At 43.9% G+C, this 18,768-nt stretch overlaps 1 protein-coding gene across 1 annotated transcript in view; it reads right to left on the bottom strand.

Moving 5' to 3' along the window:
• Window positions 1-13,463: 13,463 nt before the first annotated feature.
• The window catches only part of dchs1b (dachsous cadherin-related 1b), a 90,051-nt gene continuing 84,746 nt past the window's right edge, over window positions 13,464-18,768 (bottom strand). The window contains 12 exon segments of the mRNA XM_034606624.1: window positions 13,464-15,756; window positions 15,758-16,221; window positions 16,224-16,876; window positions 16,878-16,944; window positions 16,947-17,034; window positions 17,036-17,085; window positions 17,088-17,364; window positions 17,366-17,448; window positions 17,566-17,975; window positions 18,067-18,139; window positions 18,142-18,237; window positions 18,653-18,766. Coding sequence (XP_034462515.1) covers window positions 15,403-15,756; window positions 15,758-16,221; window positions 16,224-16,876; window positions 16,878-16,944; window positions 16,947-17,034; window positions 17,036-17,085; window positions 17,088-17,364; window positions 17,366-17,448; window positions 17,566-17,975; window positions 18,067-18,139; window positions 18,142-18,237; window positions 18,653-18,766 — 2,729 coding nt within the window. The 3' untranslated portion in view covers window positions 13,464-15,402.

The following is an 18,768-nucleotide window of genomic DNA, read 5'->3' as shown; positions in this document are numbered from 1 at the left end:
GGTGACGGTGATGAGCGTGAATTCTGGAGCCCGAGATCACGGAGGGAGTCTACATCCTGGACGTGACGGGAAATGAGGGAGCCGTGGGGGGGGGGCACGTCAGAGATATCCACGGCGCCCCCCATAAACCTTCGTCACTCACACCTCACTGCCTGATATCTTTGTTATGTGGTCCGCTGCTGTCATCGGTTAAGAAGCCAAACCGATGAGTCCAGTCATTCATTATGAGAGGAAAACAAAAACCCCACCTCACTGAAACGCGACTCGGGACAGTCCGTTCAGAGCTCCTGACCTTTCAGTGACATTAATGGCTCCGTGCAAAGATCAACACTGTTATAAATCAGTGAAAGTTTATCCAGCTTGAAAAGGACATTTTCTGGAAGCGGCAAAATCCAAGATCTTGTTAATTTATATGATTTTGTGTCCCTGCAGTGACGCGATCCCGCCCTCTCTCGCTCCCTTCCGTGCAAGCGAGAAGAAATGTGGTTTCATTAGTCATGCAGGCCAAAACAGATTGTCGTTTTTTTCCCCCTTGTTTTCTCCACAGAAAACTGCCTGTGAGAGACACTGTGGGAGACGTGGAGCCCTGAGACACTCGCTTATAATCAAACACAGGAGCCACAGTGTCCTGACTCAGCTACTATTACTACGACTACTGGCAGCTGCAGTGACTCAGTCTTTTCAAAGGAGCTCCGAGCTGTCATTTACAGTAATGATTTATCGCGTAATGAGCCAGAACCAACATTTCCCTGATGATTTTACGAGAGGCGGTGCCACATTTCTGCGTCTTTAGTCGTACCTGCATCAACACCACAAAGACATAAAAACAGTGTGTTCAACAACTTTGTAATTTGAGAGTATTAAAACCTTGTTTGGATTTTGTCCAGTGACTAAATCTATTTACTGGATTGTGGACCAGCCTTTGGTGGCATTGTGGTGCAGCGGTTAGCGCTGTTAACTGGCCCCACACCATGAAGGATCAGGGTTTGAGCCCGTCTGTCTTTTTGTGTGGAATTTGCATGTTCTCCCTTTTCTCTGGGAACTCCAGCTTCCTCCCACAGTCCAAAAACATGTAGCCTCGGTTAACTGGAGATTCTAAATTGCACAAAGGATTAAAATGAATGTGAATGGTTGCTTGTCTTTGTACGTTGGCCCTGTGATACGCTGGTGACTCCGCCCCTCACCCAGTGTCGGCCGGGATTGGCTCCAGCCGCCCTGTGACCCTCAAAAGACTATGGACCATCCTTCCAATTGGCAAAAATGGCTAATCGGACAATCAGCAGCTCCACTGAATGCTTCCGGACATTTTCTTAGAGGCTGTATGTAAGAATGAAAATGTCCAAGTCAGTTGCTCTGGACGTTTTCTGCAACTTTTCATTCGAGGCCCCAAGTTAAAGTGTCTGGAAATTGTCCGACTGAGCCCATGTGAGAATACAGCAGGAAAATGACTGGAAAATGGACAGTGAAAAAAACAAAGAGAATACAAACATCTCCGGATGAACAAGAGGTGCCATACACGCAGAAGACAACAAGGTTTAATAGCAATGCTCATGTGGAGGTGCTGTACAAAAACCCCCCCCACAAGATTTCCACAGTGGAAATTACACGTTATGTCCTGGCGCCGTCTGACACCTGCTACTTGGAAAATTGGATTCGGACATTTTTCCGTTCATGTCTGAAAACGGCTAATGTCTATGATTGATTTAACAAAGATCCGTCAACTGGGGGCAATTAATGACAGTAAATCATAATACCAAATGTAATTGGTAGGAATCACATGAGTATTTCCATTTGTTTTTGTGCTGTATGCCGTGTTTTTGCAAGATATATTACTTAGATAAGCCGTCGCTGCAATTATAACTGATGTAGGTTTGAAAAGAGTAAAATACTTCATATAAACCAAATAGATATTAATGTAATCTTTGACCCGCAGGAAAGAAATCAAAACTTTCCTTGCTGGATCAAAATTTAAATGCAACGCTCATCCAGTGTGGTGCCAGTCGTCCCACACTCGTCAGCTCAGTGCCAGTCACCTCAGTCGCTCTGCGGAGGAGCACGATGCTGCTGCCGCCGCTCGAACGTGCGTCTGTCACAGGAATCACCAGAAGACGAGTCAATTTATTGAAATGAGAATAGCGTGGATGTAAGCCACGCTACTTAGCAATACTTTTTCCTTCCAACTTAATCTAAACAGAGTGTTGAGCAAAAAAAACTTCTGTGCCCAGAGTACTTAAGCAGTCCAACGCTTTAAGCTGAAACGACAAGCAGTTGGCTTGTTTCAATGATAAGCCTGATCCACGTCTCCTCTCGGCCAAAAAACGCTGCACACAACCGATCTCCCTCTTACTGTAAATACTCCCTAATTCCCTGTTCTACCTCTCCGCTCTGGGCAGCCGCATCTGGAGCGGAGACACGTCTGTCTGCACTGACGACAGAACGATTGTTAGGATCATGTAGCTCTGAAGAAATGCGGAGTGAAAGTTTGGAGACACATATTTTGATCTGAGTCAAAATACTCGTTTCTCACTGATGTGGGAGAGAAAGATGTTGAATTTCCACATGTTTCAAACCATAGGAGGGACACTTCAAAACCAGCTATTGAAAATGTGTGTTCAGGACGTATGATCTCTTTAAATTCCTTTTATGTGACTTTGTTTTATTTACTGCTAAAGTCAGAATCAAGTAATGTAGGTTAATGAAAACTGCTCTGCAAGTTTATCACACTGTAAAAATTGTTTAACCAGAGACTATTCTGTCACTTGTGAGCAGTGACACTAATCTTTCATATTTAGAACTCAAAGTGTCATTCAGGGTTTTTATATTCATCAACGATAAAAGACCAGTCTAGTGCGGTGAGTTCCCTTGAAATCGTTTTCTTTCCCAAACATTGTTTATTTTTACAGTGTCTTGCATGTGGTTGCAGAACGTCCACGCTACTTCTAACATCCAAATATAAGATGCATGTTGTTAGATTTCTGTGGCGTCAGTCATTGGTCTGTTTGTGAAGGATTAAAACGTCAAAGTTAATAAAAGCAATGAACAACACATCGATTGCTCCACAGCTGCATTAAGACAGAAGCTATACCCACTATGGTCTGTTATCAGGGAATACTTATGACTCTTGTGAATTATGATGATGACAGTGTGAACTGCTGGCTGCGTCTCTAGCGTTTAACTGCTTCTGTATCTCAGCACTTTGCACTAATGTCCAGACCATAAAACAGCTGCACTGCTCACGGCCTCCTGGACAGACTCCTGCCTTCAGCCTGACGGGCAGAGAATTTAAATAGAGACAGAAGCTGTTTGAAAAATCCCAGTGAACAAGACCAATTCAATAAGAGAAGGATCATAATAGAAGTGAGTGAACAAAAGTTTCCACCAAACAATTCCACGAGGTTCAACGCCGGAAACGAATTATTCACGGCCCAACTTTTCTCAGAATAAATTCTTGTCAGATAACATGAGAGATGAGAATGAAGTGGGAAAACAGAACACTGCCACTTTGAAATACAGCTATTCTCCACGATTGTTTTCAGTGCGTTTCGCCAAAATGCAAAACAATAAGTGGACGCTCTGAGATCGGATGTCTCCGCTGATTTGTTCTGCTCTTATTGAATCCATTACGGAGGTTTACATGCGTGAGATTTTGCTCAGGAGCGAGCAGCAGACAAATAATCCGTCTGGAATGCCACTCGCAGCCTCACCGGTAAAGCTCGCAGTTATTGTTTTTATTTGAAAAATCTGCAGCGGATAATGCCGAACGTTTCCTTGACAGTGGAGGGGTCAGCGACCTGCACCTGGGGATACGCTGCACATACCAGAGGGAAACACGTACACACACACGTACACAACGTACAAACAAACGGGCAATTGTGGTGTTTTCAAATGCTGAAAATGCTTGGCTGCAGCGTTGTAGATTTAATTTTTCCATTTGAGGGGAACGGCTTGACTCACAGTCTATCAATCTATCAATCATAAATCAGCATAATGGCTCGTAATAAGAAACATATTCCACGTCCACCACAGTCGCAATCTTTCCCTTTGAAAGGCTCGATGCAGCCCAGTTTGGAGAAGTGGTTTTTGTTGTCCTGTTGCTTTTCCCTTCATTGCCCGCGGTGTTGGTTTAACCTTCCTGACTGAGGGCCTGCAGTGTTTTCTTAAGTTCGGTATCTGTGTCAGACCTTTGGCTCACATCGTGGGCACGGAGAACAGAAGAAGGAGAGAACAAGGGAGAAGAGGGGGATGGTTATTGTGACAGTGGGGCGGATGGAGAAATGGTGAGGTTTCATAATTGAAGACAAAAATGACATTGGAAAAAGACAAAAATGTGAACTCAGACTAAGCTGTGGCTCTGACTATCCTCACCGACTGAAGCAGTTTACAAACATGAACCCTGGATAAAGCCCTGAAACTTCGGTCTTTCAGATATGAAGGACCCAGCAGGAGACTGTTCAGGTCAGATGCGTAACAGGAAAATCTCCAGAGCGTTCAGGTGAGGGACGGTGCCTGTAGAGCAGCAGGAGGCAGGACGTGACAATCCCCCGGGGGAAATTGTGTGTTTTTGTTAACAGCACATCAACACCAGTGTCGGCCCTTATCATCAAAATCTCTCGAAATCTCGTCTTTCCAAGTTAACACCTTCTTCTCTATCTTCCACGTGTATCGCTCCTCTTTTTCATCCTGAGGTATTTGTATTCTTCTTTGCTTTTTTTCAGTTTGGCATCTTACACGTGTTAGAAATGTCCTTAAAATACCCATTCGCTCACAGTGAGTTTTCCGTACAATATCCTGCTGAGTTCTCACAGTGCATGTGTGAAAGCAGCTGAAGAGGCACGAGGACCAGCGACAGTATCTCGCTGCAGTTTCTTTTCCTACTGTGTAAGTGCACTGTGGGAGAGAGCGAGAGAAACAGAAGAGAGTGAAGGAAGTGAAGACGTCAGGGAGAGAAAGGTTTGAAGATTGAATAATCTTGGCACACACCAACTCAGCATCCCTCCCCTTTTCCTCTGTACTTTCCAAACTGGGTGCCATCCACGTGACCTTCGAACCCCCGTCTTAGTTACCGTGGCCTGTAAATTCACGCAAATAAAGAATTAATAACTCGTGAGGCACCCCACCCAGAAATGTGTTGGCCGGCGGCAGCACAACCTGCGCAGGGCTGAATGGCCCATTCAGGCTCAGAGCATGAGATCATGAAGAAACGAGCTGCAGCTTCATTCTTCACAATCAGTAAAGGCGGCTGGCGGCGACTGCGCAGAATTATGATGTCAAATGTTTAACCTGGTTGGCGTTCTGCTGTCCGACGATGTGCATCACACATCAAGTGGAAAACCTTTTGGAAATTACAAATTCAATTTAGATTTCTAGCAATAAATAAATAAACTTTTGTCAACAAACAACACGCACAAGATTATTTAAAATGCTACAGATAAAGAAAACTACTATAAATCAGATTATTATCTTATTAGTTTAAATTTGAAAGAGATATAGTGCTTATTGATAAACAGACAAAATACTGTTAATGAGCCAGAGTTGGCTAAATTTCATCTGTTGTCCTGAGACAGTTTTTAATAAGGCAACCTGAAATACATTAAAAACAACCCAATTACAAAGATCTTTAGATAATTCATGTGGTGTGGTCCATCCAAACTTTACCTCTATACAGCCAACACATTATTAAAACTCTACACCCAATGAAACGTGATGACGAAGCTGTGACAGCTGATGATTCATTTTAGTTAAATGTCTCGAGTTGAAAAAGTGTCTCATTATCTAGACCACTTTTCCTTTGAGGGTCTCGGGGGGGGGGGTCTCACAGGGCCAACATTCAGAGGTAGATAACCACTACAGTCATTTTAGACTCTGCCATTAACATAACTCCATGACTGTGGACTGAGGGGGGGGAGCCGGAGTGAGAAAACATGCAAACTCCACACAGGAGGACAGAACTCCGGGATTCAAACCAGGAACCTTCTTGCTCTCAGGCAACAGTAACATCATATAAAAGTAAATAATGATCACAACAACTAATAAGGCCATTTTTAAACAGTGATGTCACAGCTCCAGATGCTGAACTCTACAGTTCTTTGTGCAGAGCTCTTGGAACAGTCGGACAAACCTCGTACTTCATGTTTTGCCCGAGGAGCTTTGGAGCTTCTCAAAGCAAACAGATTGATTGACTGACCGTCCACTGACATGTTTGGTTTCTCTCAGCGGAGAAGAGGTGAGGGTATCTGATATCCGCTCGCTCTCACACGGAAACACTTGTGGGGAAAGACGCTTTTTTTAGAAGGACATTGTGTTTTTAATTCATTTTTCACTTTTGTTTGCTGACTGATTGCTCTGCACTGCGATCCAGAGAACAATTTATTATTCCAACAATTCAAATTTTGATTAATGGCACTATTTTCAAACAATAAACAACTTTAAACACAGTTTGGAAGGATTCCCTTCAATTCTTCATTCAATTAACACAGTAACACTGACCTGTGATTTTCCATAACTTTGAGTGTGATTTCATTTTTTCAGTCCACTTCAGCTGTAACTAAGCTACAGTTTGTTTTTCCTGACAGTCTCCTCCCTCCTCCCTCCTCCTCCCTCCTGCAGCGTGAAGTGTGAGTGACACTAGTGAAGGAGTCCTGTAACACAAGGTCAGCACAAATGAGAACCAGGCTCACACTGACTCAGCTGCCTTCTCTCTCTCTCCTGTCAGTTTTTTTTTTTTCTCTGCTTGATGCCGCAGAAAAAAAAAAGAAGAAGTGAAAACTCCCTATAAATAGCGATTTAAAGGCCACGAGCCAGAGGAGCCCCAGTTTTTCCTCCACGAATCCTGTGAGTCATGCACAGTGTCACAGCCCAAAATGATTTACCTCGGGTTTACTTTTGATTTTGGTTAATTTACAGTTTGCCTTTGCAGTGGGGGGGGGGGGGGGGGTTGAGTGAATTCTGCAACATCTCAACAACAGTCTTGGAAAACCAGTCGGATCGAGGTGATGAATTGCAGAAAAGCTGATATTTGGAACCGTTAACGTCTCACTTCCTCAGCACACATATCTGCAACAAACCCCAAAAATGGAAAACAGTGAGAAGCTTTTCCTTTTGCCAGCAGAGATAACGACTGATAAACAGAACTGGATGTTGGCACCAGTGTCGGGCTTGTACTGTATATGTTCACGTAATCGTGATCATTTCCTGATGGTTGGGGATACCAGATAGCGTGGGGGGGGGGGGGGGGGGGGGGGCAGATTCACTGTGGCACGACTGACCTTGAAACAGAAGTCGCTGCAGCCAACTTCCACAGGTCTTGTTTGTGGTTCTGGGAATCTGAAAAAGAGATTTGCAGGTGAATCGGACGCAGTGAATTGAGATATTCTTAATCTTATATTACAGAATCCCCGTTGTTGACTCGAGGGAAATGAGACGACGATGCTGGAGATGCTCCATGTGTCCATTTGTGGAGTGTTTTTACTTTTTAAACATGTTAAGGTTTAAAGGAGACTGAGATATCATGACATTTAGTCCCTAATGTGCAGCAGTGGATCCTACAAATGTGTCACGTCTTAACAGAATATTCAACCTCCACCATGTCCCAACAGTCTCCTTATGAAACCACATTTAAACAGATGGATTTGTTTATTTGGATCTGTACCCAATTGCAAATCTCGCATAAATTTCAGAAAAAACCTGGATGTGCCCCCCGATCGAGATCCACAAATTAAAAGTCTTCTTCCCTGACACACATCACATCCCTGGACCAAGTCTGGTTCTAATCCATCCAGTAGTTTTTGCGAAATCCTGCAAAATAACAAACACGGACATTGCATAGCCAATAAATAAATAGGTGTTCCTACTGGCTATGTCCTTATGCATGTCAAATTTATTCAACTTTTACTTTTAATAGGATGTTGCATATGTACTCCGGCTTCTTCCCTCAGTCCAAAGACTTATTGGAGACTAAAATTGTCCGTCTTAACATCTGCAGTCCTGTGATGTGACCTGTCCTGGATGGACCCAACTCAACTGCAGCTCCCTGGTGACCCTGAAAGGATAAGCAGTATAAATAATGGATGAATTAATGGTTTATTACTTATAACTGAATACTAATAATGTTCACGTATAAGAAAGCAGACACACATCCTGTGATCACTGCACTTTACCATCATCCTAATTAACTTCTTTCATCTTTTTGCGATAGAAATATTTCAAGCTTTAATACAAACTTGACCAGTCGTCCTTGATAAGTTCGAGTCGCCTTCAAAGGAAATCTGACTCCAATTTAAATTTGAGTTTCATCGCTATTTCATCAGAATTAATTAAATCCAAGCATTAAATTTTCATCTTCCTCTGACATGTGCAGGTTTTTTTAAAACAACATCAAATAGGAAATATTGCTACACTTGTACCGCAGACTTTACATTTTTGCAAGGACTTGATTCCTCTGACAAACAGTTGAAGAAAATCTCCGCAGCACCTCAGCCTCAGTTAAAAGTTTAAACAAGAGTTTTTTTACTTCCAGTGCGTCTCCTGTTTTTCTCTTTTACTCTCTCTCTCTCTCTCACTGACCTACATTCAACGAACGCTGCAACCGGTGCACTGCAACATCATTTTCCTCTAATACACAGCACCTTGCACAATACTTCATACTCCACAGCTGCGTGCATATTTTAAAGTAGCTGTACATTTCTGTGTGTGTAACGATTCATCATTAAGTGCTCATCGAACTGATCAAAGTCAGAGCGAGGGAGCACCTGGATGCTAACTACAGCGTGAGGCCGGTTTAATGTGATGTTTACAGGCTTGATTCCCAGAGAGCGTGCAGGGGCGGATTAGCACAGACCCACAGGAAAGAAACATGGTCCCTAACAGAGCGCGCTGACATTTCCCGCAGAATAAGATCAAAGTGTTTAACCGTGTTTCTCCAGCGGCTTCACTTCTCTTCCAAACTCTGGAGATTCTGGCAGTCGGGAATTAAACAAATTCCAAAAGCTGTCAGTGAAAGTGAGGATTTCTCGACAATTTCGACTTATATAAATCTTCATTTGTATTTCACTGACAAAGTGAAAGTAAAATGAGCTGTTGCAAGAGCAAAGCTATTTGTGCAATGAACCCTACCTAAGATTGATGATATCATTTTTTATTTTTACTTTCATGTGTTGAATCTCCCATATGTCATGTGAAGTTAAAACTACAGCTGTTTGTATCTAGCTCTGATTTCACATATTTCAAAGTGAAGTCAGTTATCAACAGATTCGTAAAAGAAGAAGATGAGTAGAGCTCCTCCACACTTGGGTTTTAAGTCATAAGCATTTCTCACAGACTGTATATACACATGGACAAACATGATGGCTTCCCAAAATTGAAGCCAATTCATCTCCGATACCCCCTGGTGGCTGGCTGAAGCATAGGACATAAACCCTGCCTCCTCCATGTTAGTGCATGAGACATGGATCAAATCAAAAAGTAAAATTTCTACAAAATGCCATCAAAAGCCACATCCAGGAACTTAAGTGCTATGTAAATAAAGTTTATTATTATTATTTATATACAAAATCACAAATACAATAATCTTTAATGGTAAAGTTTTGTGGTCTGTTAGCGCCTCATCCCTCAGAGTTAGGAAATATTTTAAAAATAAAGTTCTCAGGGTTTTTAAGGATTTTAAAGAACAAATAATCTAGAAGAGTCGGGCAGAGGTTGAAGTGAATATACTGGGTCCATCTTTGTCTTGATAACTTAATCCACTGAAAACACATTGATTCCAAGGGTTCAATCGGTTTCCTAAGTCATGTCAATTATCACTTGAAGACCTGATGGGTGTGTGTTGGGCCTTCCCAGTTGACAGCAGCTGTCCCAAAGATTACCACTATCGTATGTCACAACACCAAACACACACACAAATATCACAGTTCCAAATTTTATATTTGGCTTCCATCTAGTCGAAGTCTTCAAGGGACAGATTTCTACTTCAGACAGATTTATTTCTTCAAGATTTTGCAACTTAAAAAAAACCCTGCTGAATACTGAGTGTGCCTGCAGGTGCTGGATCTGGGCCAGAATCAGCTGGGGAGTTTGTTGTGGGCCATGTGTGTCACTGTGTAGCCTCATTTCAGTGTGTGTGTGTGTGTGTGTGTGTGTGTGTGTGTGTGTGTGTGTGTGTGTGTGTGTGATTATTTGTGTGGGGTTAGTGAAAGAGCAGATTGTAAACACAGCTGTGTTGAGGTGCCCGTGTGAATGAAGGAAGCAGGTTATTTTTTTCTCTTGCCCCCTGCAGGCAGCACTATGGGTTAGTTAACATGTGCTGCAGTCACACAGACTGAACGTATGGCCGTGCTGTAACTTGTACACTTGCACCTGAGCTGTCTACAAATGCAGGAACTTTCACTATATAAATTACACAGTCATTTGAAAACGGGCAATTCATCATCACCTCTCTTTCCACGAGAAGTAATGCACGTCTCGGCTGGACCACGACGGCTTCTGTCTCTGGCTCTTTCTCTTGCACCTTGTCAAAACCGGCGTTCGGCTCCTTCTGTACAAAACAATAACAGAGAAACACTGCGCCGGGCCTGTGTGTGATGACCAAATGAGGCAGAAATCCGCCGGCAGCTACGCAAACATGTCTGTGCTCCATATGAAATAAACATTTTGTAATTATTCAGCTATATCAACATCATATGTCTTCATGTGAGCTGGAGGAACTAAATCTACCGCTGAATGGATCTTGGCTCGATCTCAGGTTTCTGGTTTCTGCGATGTACGACTCAAGGCCGACCTTCACCGTGTCTCTTAATGGAAAAATTCTTCTCTCAGAATCAGAATTCAGTGTAATAATTAACACAATGTAATGTAAAATCACATTTTCATTCAGTATGAATTGGTTTATTAGTTAATCTGTGACATAGTGCACTGATAATCTCAAGTCTCTTGGCGTTAATCTGTTATGTGCAACTTTAGTCATCATATCAGGCAGACGAGAGGAGAGTGGGCAGCACCTCTCAGTCTTCTCTTTCTGGCCTTTCTACCTATTCTTATTCTTATCAAAAATATCAGAATTAACATGAGAATAAAGACAGACACGTTTGTATTTGCCGCAATAGTCTGTTTGTGTACGTGCCTGGTTTGTTTTTCATGACCAGCACGAGACAAATCTTTGAGAAAATTTGTGCATGGTCATTTACCATGCTTTTTACCTAAAAGTATTAATACTTAGTGTAAAATAAACATGAAAAATGTATCATGGGGTTTTCCACAGGCCGATGTTGTTGTTGTTGTTGTACATCATAATCCTGCAACATGTGATTCCAGTAATTACCAGCGCAGACAAAATGTGAATCCGCAAAAATACATTTCCCAATATTAAAGTACAAAAAAGAAAATACTTTACACTGACCCAGGTCATATTTCAATATATTAATATATATATACACTACCGTTCAAAAGTTTGGGGTCACTTAGAAATTTCCTTATTTTTCAAAGAAAAGCACTGTTTTTTTCAATGAAAATAACATTAAATTAATCAGAAATACACTCTATACATTGTTAATGTGGTAAATGACTATTCTAGGTGGAAACGTCTGGTTTTTAATGAAATATCTACATAGGTGTATAGAGGCCCATTTCCAGTAACTATCACTCCAGTGTTCTAATGGTACATTGTGTTTGCTAATCGCCTTAGAAGACTAATGGATGATTAGAAAACCCTTGAAAACCCTTGTGCAATTATGTTAGCACAGCTGAAAACTGTTTTGCTGGTGAGAGAAGCTATAAAACTTCCTTCCTTTGAGCTAGTTGAGTATCTGGAGCATCACATTTGTGGGTTCGATTATACTCTCAAAATGGCCAGAAAAAGAGAACTTTCATGTGAAACTCGCCAGTCTATCTTGTTCTTAGAAATGAAGGCTATTCCAATGCGAGAAATTGCGAAGAAACTGAAAATTTCCTACAACGGTGTGTACTACTCCCTTCAGAGAACAGCACAAACGGGCTCTAACCAGAGTAGAAAGAGAAGTGGGAGGCCCCGGTGGCACAACTCAGCAGGAAGACAAGTATATTAGAGTCTCTAGTTTGAGAAATAGATGCCTCACAGGTCCTCAACTGGCAGCTCCTTTAAATGGTACCCGCAAAACGCCAGTGTCAACGTCTACAGTGAAGAGGCGACTCCGGGATGCTGGCCTTCTAGGCAGAGTGGCAAAGAAAAAGCCATATCTGAGACTGGCCAATAAAAAGAAAAGATTGATATGGGCAAAAGAACACAGACATTGGACAGAGGAAGATTGGAAAAAAGTGTTATGGACAGACGAATCAAAGTTTGAGGTGTTTGGATCACACAGAAGAACATTTGTGAGACGCAGAACAGGTGAAAAGATGCTGGAAGAGTGCCTGACGCCATCTGTCAAGCATGGTGGAGGTAATGTGATGGTCTGGGGACTGCTTTGGTGCTGGTAAAGTGGGAGATTTGTACAAGGTAAAAGGGATTTAAATAAGGAAGGCTATCACTCCATTTTGCAACGCCATGCCATACCCTGTGGACAGCGCTTGATTGGAGCCGATTTCCTCCTACAACAGGACAATGACCCAAAGCACACCTCCAAATTATGCAAGAACTATTTAGGGAAGAAGCAGGCAGCTGGTATGCTGTCTGTAATGGAGTGGCCAGCGCAGTCACCAGATCTCAACCCCATTGAGCTGTTGTGGGAGCAGCTTGACCGTATGGTACGCAAGAAGTGCCCATCAAGCCAATCCAACTTGTGGGAGGTGCTTCAGGAAGCGTGGGGGGGAAATTTCTACAGATTACCTCAACAAATTAGAATGCCAAAGGTCTGCAATGCTGTAATTGCTGCAAATGGAGCATTCTTTGACGAAAGCAAAGTTTGAAGAACAAAATTAATATTTCAAATAAAAATCATTATTTCTAACCTTGTCAATGTCTTGACTATATTTTCCATTCATTTGCAACTCATTTGATAAATAAAAGTGTGAGTTTCATGGAAAACACAAAATTGTCTGGGTGACCCAAAACTTTTGAACGGTAGTGTATATGTTATAAAAGGGACAGAACTGAAACCAAATCAAAAGAACCAATATGTAACAAAAGTAGGGCACTACATAAATGTGGCTTCATAAGGGGCCTGTGTGGGTCTTTGGGAATTGTGTGCTCCCTGAGTGCCATTCTAGTATTTTGAATATAACCAATTTTACTGTACACAACCTAATCGACTGTTCAGTTACACCTCCACTGGACATACAGCTCTGTCTCGTTACCTGCTGCCCTCATCAGAGTGCGATAAGTGGGATTCTGCCCAACTCTGCCACTGTCTAATTCTTCTCATGAATGTCTGGAATAAACTCCAGAGCTTCAAAGTTCCCCCTCACAGCGCAGACAACCATTTTAAACTTTAATAACTTCTCTCCTCTTCCCTTAAATTCGTGACTTGAATAATGAAAAAGACAAAGTCAAACTCCAGTTTGTCAAAAGAGATCAGTAGGAATTTTTATTATTTGCCTTAAACACATGTACAGCTCTTTTTTTTCTGCCATTGCTCCACTGATCAGTCACTGGCGTTCATCTCCAGCTGAGCTCCAAATGGACGTCCTCCAATACAGAAATGTGTCTGTCCCAGCGTGATTAGGAGTCCAGAACATGTTGTGCTAGAGTCAGGCTCACGGCATGTGCAGCTTTTTGATGAACCATTGTCTGTTTGCATGAGACAATTTGTCGGGTTACATGTCGAACAAAGAACAGAGTAGAAGCCATCTTTTTTGAAAAATGAGAAGACGTCCAATCTGCAAAGATTAAAAACAGGCGAGAAGGAGAAAGATACACGTGGAAGAATGAAAAGAACATTCACGGAGTCTTTTGCCTCGAGCAGCGCAGGCAGGCGGCTAAAACTCGATCTGAACGGAGAGAGCAAGAGAGAAGGTGCGGCTGATGAGTTGAAACACATGGTGGGTGAAAACACCTCATCATGTCATTGACAATCTTGATGTGTGACTAACAGGAAATAAAATGTACAGAACAGAAGGGTTAGCATGGAAATAAATACTGCACTGGTTGCAAACCCTTGTACATTCATCAGGGTTCGTGGATTCAGGCTCCTGCTTCCCATTTGTTCGCCTCGTGTGCTACATTTTGTCCAAGTTATGCCACTTCTCTCCGCTTCGGGAATCACAGCCTGCTCCCTGCATGTTACTGCTGCCGTGCTAAGATGAACAACTTCACAGTAAAATTAATTTACAACTGATGTTATTGACTTCAGGAAGCACTTTCATTTTTCAAAGACACAGAGGTGATCAGTAAATGAAGCCATCCCTGGAGAAACAGAGTTGGTGCGTGCGCGGATTTTCTGGAGAAGCAGGCGTTTAGATTGATTTGCATCAAGCTGCTTGTTTTGGATGTGGAGAGATCTACAATCTGACAAAAAAAAGAAAACCCCTTCAGAGCACAGCCTAGTGTGAAGCTGTTCAGGTTCCTACTGTGGAAATGGAGCGGCAAAGTCTTTCATATAAATAATGATAAAAAACACAACAGTCTCCCGCTCACTCACATCAGAAATGTCACAAGAGTCTCTAAAAACCTAGGAGACACATACAGTCACATAACGTAGTCTGCATACAAATATACATATATGCAATTACACAAAAAATCAATAACCCCCTCCGTGTGGAATAATGGCATTTCTGGAAATCTGAAATCATAATTTCATATAAAATATATAAAAAAAAAAAATCAAAATCAAAAGACATGTCATCTGTCTCCATTGGTCAATCTCCTGTGTGATGCATTGGCAAGTCAGTGAGATCGGCGTCTTTGTGAACGCAGCCGTTCGTTTGTCCGTCGGATTCACAAACATGTGCAGCAGCGCATTTTGAAAGCAGCCACTCGATGAGTTTAATACTGGAGAGTAAAATGTCCGTGGACACAAAGAGAGGAACGAGGCCCTTAACTCTCTGGCCAGCCAGCGAGGTAACATGAAAACTACACATTTATCTATCTACACACTAAGGGATCTCTGACTGCAGGGCATGGTAAGAGAGAGGTCCGTTAACCTCCTCACCCCGATCAGTTCATGGAGACCTGCGTCACTGTGGAAGGGCGGGCTGGTCCTGTCAACCCAGGCACATGTTCCACTTCCGTGTGGTCCTGTAACACTGTCGACCAAGGGAAGGACTTCAAGACAAATATTCTAAAAGAGGAAGGTTACGTATGCTTGTGTGGGTGCGTTTATTGTCCAGAGCTGAACACTGGACATCTGTGAAACCCTCATTCAAAACAACGGTTTCTGAGAACAACAGTACAACTGACACCCAAGTTCTAAGAGAAGCAGCCAGAGGGATGCTCTGTCATGCTTTGCTCCGTTTGTCTGTTTTAAAAGTTCTTCCTTAAATAGTTTTCTAATTTTTACATCATATTCTCATCTCGCGATCTGGACTCTGGTCCAGCGAAGGCTCTCTAGTGCTGATCATGGATGCTGAGGGCCCCTGGTTGACTCCAAAGGGAGAAACAGCTGGAGACCGAGCCGCCAGAGGGGACAGAGAAGGGGAGAAGCTGGGGGACATTGCTGCAGATGAGATGGATCCCTCATGACTGATGGGGGACCTGCGGAGTGAGGCCAAATGGGGGAAAGTCCGTCCAATCACAGGGACCTTGGGTGGGACGGACATGGCCCCTGGGTGTGCCACTGATGTGATGAGGGGTGGAGGATCAATTCGAGGTTTGGGGTCCATTTTGGGCTTGGGCTGGAAAGGTTGGCGGGGGTTTCTGGCTCTGCTGGGCGGTTTCGTCTTTCAGCCTGGCAATCTCTGTGAAGACATTAGCAAGAGGCTGGAACTGCGGGCACCAGTTAAGCAGGTAATCCCAGTTATAGCTTCCACGGAGCTCCTCGTCACTGGCGACGATGGCTGTGAGGGAACCATCCACTGAAGGTTTACCGTCTTCAGGGAAGGGATAATCCTTGGGTAAGGAGATGTTGAGGCCACGGCCTACTCCCAGGTACCCACCTCCCTCATCCCTGTACACTGGCAGCTGGCCAGACAGCAAAGTCCCACTGAGACTGCCGCCCAGTTTCTTTCCTTTGAACCAAGTGCTACCCTCCAAAGCTGCAGGTTCACAGGAGATATCTGAGAGCTGGTCAGCATCCTGCTGAATCCCAGAGTCTGGTCCTCTGGCCGAGATGTGCTCCTGCATGGACGAGGTGATGGAGGCAACGCGGGGGTACTCGTTATCATCCTGATTTCATCATCTTCCGCCGCTTCAGCCGATCCTCTTCCACTCGAGTGAGAGGGATCGAGAGAGCCCCCTCGGGTGTAGGGACCACCACCGGCTCCACCCTGATCTCCAACATAGCCTGGCAGGGCCTGGTGGTAGATTCTTTCACCTCCAGATCCCGAGTTGCACTCATCCAGTTTCTGCAGAGCAGTTCCTGAGGCTGCAGTTCTGTTTCCTGTATCCTGTGCTTTCTTTCTCCTTCGTGACTTGACCAGGAACACCACCACGGCCATGACCACAAGCAAGATGATGAAACCAAGGGACACAGCAACGATGCTAATCAGTAGAATGTCCACGTCAGTAGCCAGGCCAAAGTTGGTGTTTGTGACATCGATGGAGACCTGGGAAGTAGTGGTGCGAGATGTATCCAGAGGACTGTGAGCTTTCACGTCAAGAGTCAATCAGCCTGGTGTCCCTTTTGGACCGCCCGAGCCACTGCTACTGCTACTGCCTGAACTGTCCAGCTTGAGGAAAATTGCCCCAGTGGTTTTGTTTACGTCAAAGTATGGAGAGCTGGTGGGGAGAGAATAAAGAACAATACCATCCACACCTCCATCCTCATCATTTGCTTGGACCTGGCCAATGGTCTGGCCTTTCTTGGCTCCTCTGGGACTTCAAAGTGAAATCAGAAGACGTGAAGGCAGGGTCATACTCATCCTCGCCCGTGACAAACACCTGACAGTCACAGTGGCTGTGTGGTTTCCAGAATCTACAGCGACTGCTACAAAGTTGAAGGCGTTGACCTTCTCGAAGTCAAAGGAAATTTTGCCTTCTGATTTCTCCTGAGTTTTGGTCCACAATGAAACTGTCTTTTCCACCCTGGACCGTTCCACCATGTAGTACTTCAACTGGCCGAAAACCCCTGTGTCATGGTCGATAGCGTGGAGAACAGTCACTGCTGAGTTGGCTGGTTGGTTTTCTCTGATACTAGCTGTCAGGACTTCCACGGGGAAGAATGGATGATTATCATTAATGTCTTTGACGTCGACAACCACTGGAGCTAGCGTGAAGTGTCCCTGTCCGTCTGTGGCCTGGATGATGACAACATGTGTGGACTGGTGCTCACGATCCAGTGCTCGCTGAAGCCGCAGAGCTCCGGTCCCACTGGTCCATGGAAAATAAGTTCACCTCATTACCAGAGCTGATGGTGTACTGGACCTCAGCATTGGGAGTTGAGTCTGGGTCTGAAAACAAAACAGACAACAACAGAGTACAATTAGTTAACGGAGCCATAAAGTAAGAAAGGAACAATGAGACAGGAAGAGAAATGAGATACCCAGAAAATAAAGACTATTTCCCACCTGTAGCAGTGAGTCGAATGATCTCCGTCCCGGCAGCAGCTCCCTCACTCAGGGACACGGTGTATTCAGCACTGCTGAACACTGGAGGGTTATCATTCACATCCCCGATGGTTATCACTGCAGCCACACTCGAGCTCCTCTGGGGAACGCCACGGTCTGACACCACCACTGTGAGGTTGTAAAGTGGCTTGGTTTCGAAGTCCAGCCCCTCAGCCAACAGCAGAGTCCCAACAGTTTGAAAGCCCCGCCCCTCCAGGAAGCGCACGCTGCTTTCAATCTGGAATGCGTTTCCCTCATTGCCGTTGGCGATGGCGAAGTCGAAGCCACAGTTTTCTCTTGAGAGGTCGCTATCAAAGGCCTCAAAGGTCAATACCGTCGACCCTGGGATGGTGTCCTCTGCAACTGTAGCCCTGCAAACAGAAGAATGTTACATATGTAAGAACAGCTAATGAGTTTTACAGCATAATCATCCAGCTCCTAATGTAATGAATGCAGACTGACCTGTAATCAGATTGATGGAACACAGGAGCGTGGTCATTGACGTCAGAGATTTGAACCTGGACCGTAGTCAGGACGAGAGCGATGGCGAGCCTCCATCACGAGCTTCAATGACAACACTGACTGACGGACGCTCAGGGTCAACTCAGCTCCTGTGACTAATAAACAGGGTGCCTGGATACAGAAAGCAACACGAGTGAGTCAGACAATGTGCTTTCACTTAACTTTGTAATGAATTTCATATTTTCAATTAAAATTCTTTGAAACCATTTTGACATGACGCTGGAAAGTGTCTAAATAACTGGGTCTGGACATTTTTCTGGAATTTGACTTTGAAAAACTCAGCGGGAGATTGTCTGGATCACATACGTTCACAACCTTAAGAAAATGACTGAAACATTCAGGCGAGGAGTTGGGGCTCGAATCTCGTATTTCCTCTACGTGTATGACACCTCTTTTTCATTAGGAGATATTATGTATTTGTATAGATTTTAGTTCAGGATAATGTCTGGTCTTCAGTCCCCGTCTGAAAGCAGCTTTAGTGAAGTAAAAGAATATCAGGACAGAAACTAAAAGGTTGTTTGTTTACCATTGTTGGGGTCAATGTAGAATCCCTCCTGGGTTGACGACATCACGCTGTAGGTGATCTTTCCGTTGTCGCCAGAGTCCCTGTCAGTGGCTGTTACCGTGACGACCGCAGTTCCG

Source organism: Hippoglossus hippoglossus, chromosome 14 (genome assembly GCF_009819705.1).
Source record: "Hippoglossus hippoglossus isolate fHipHip1 chromosome 14, fHipHip1.pri, whole genome shotgun sequence".
NCBI lineage: Eukaryota > Metazoa > Chordata > Actinopteri > Pleuronectiformes > Pleuronectidae > Hippoglossus > Hippoglossus hippoglossus.
The sequence above is the reverse complement of the archived record's forward strand: the minus strand, read 5'-3'. Positions and strand labels throughout refer to the sequence as shown.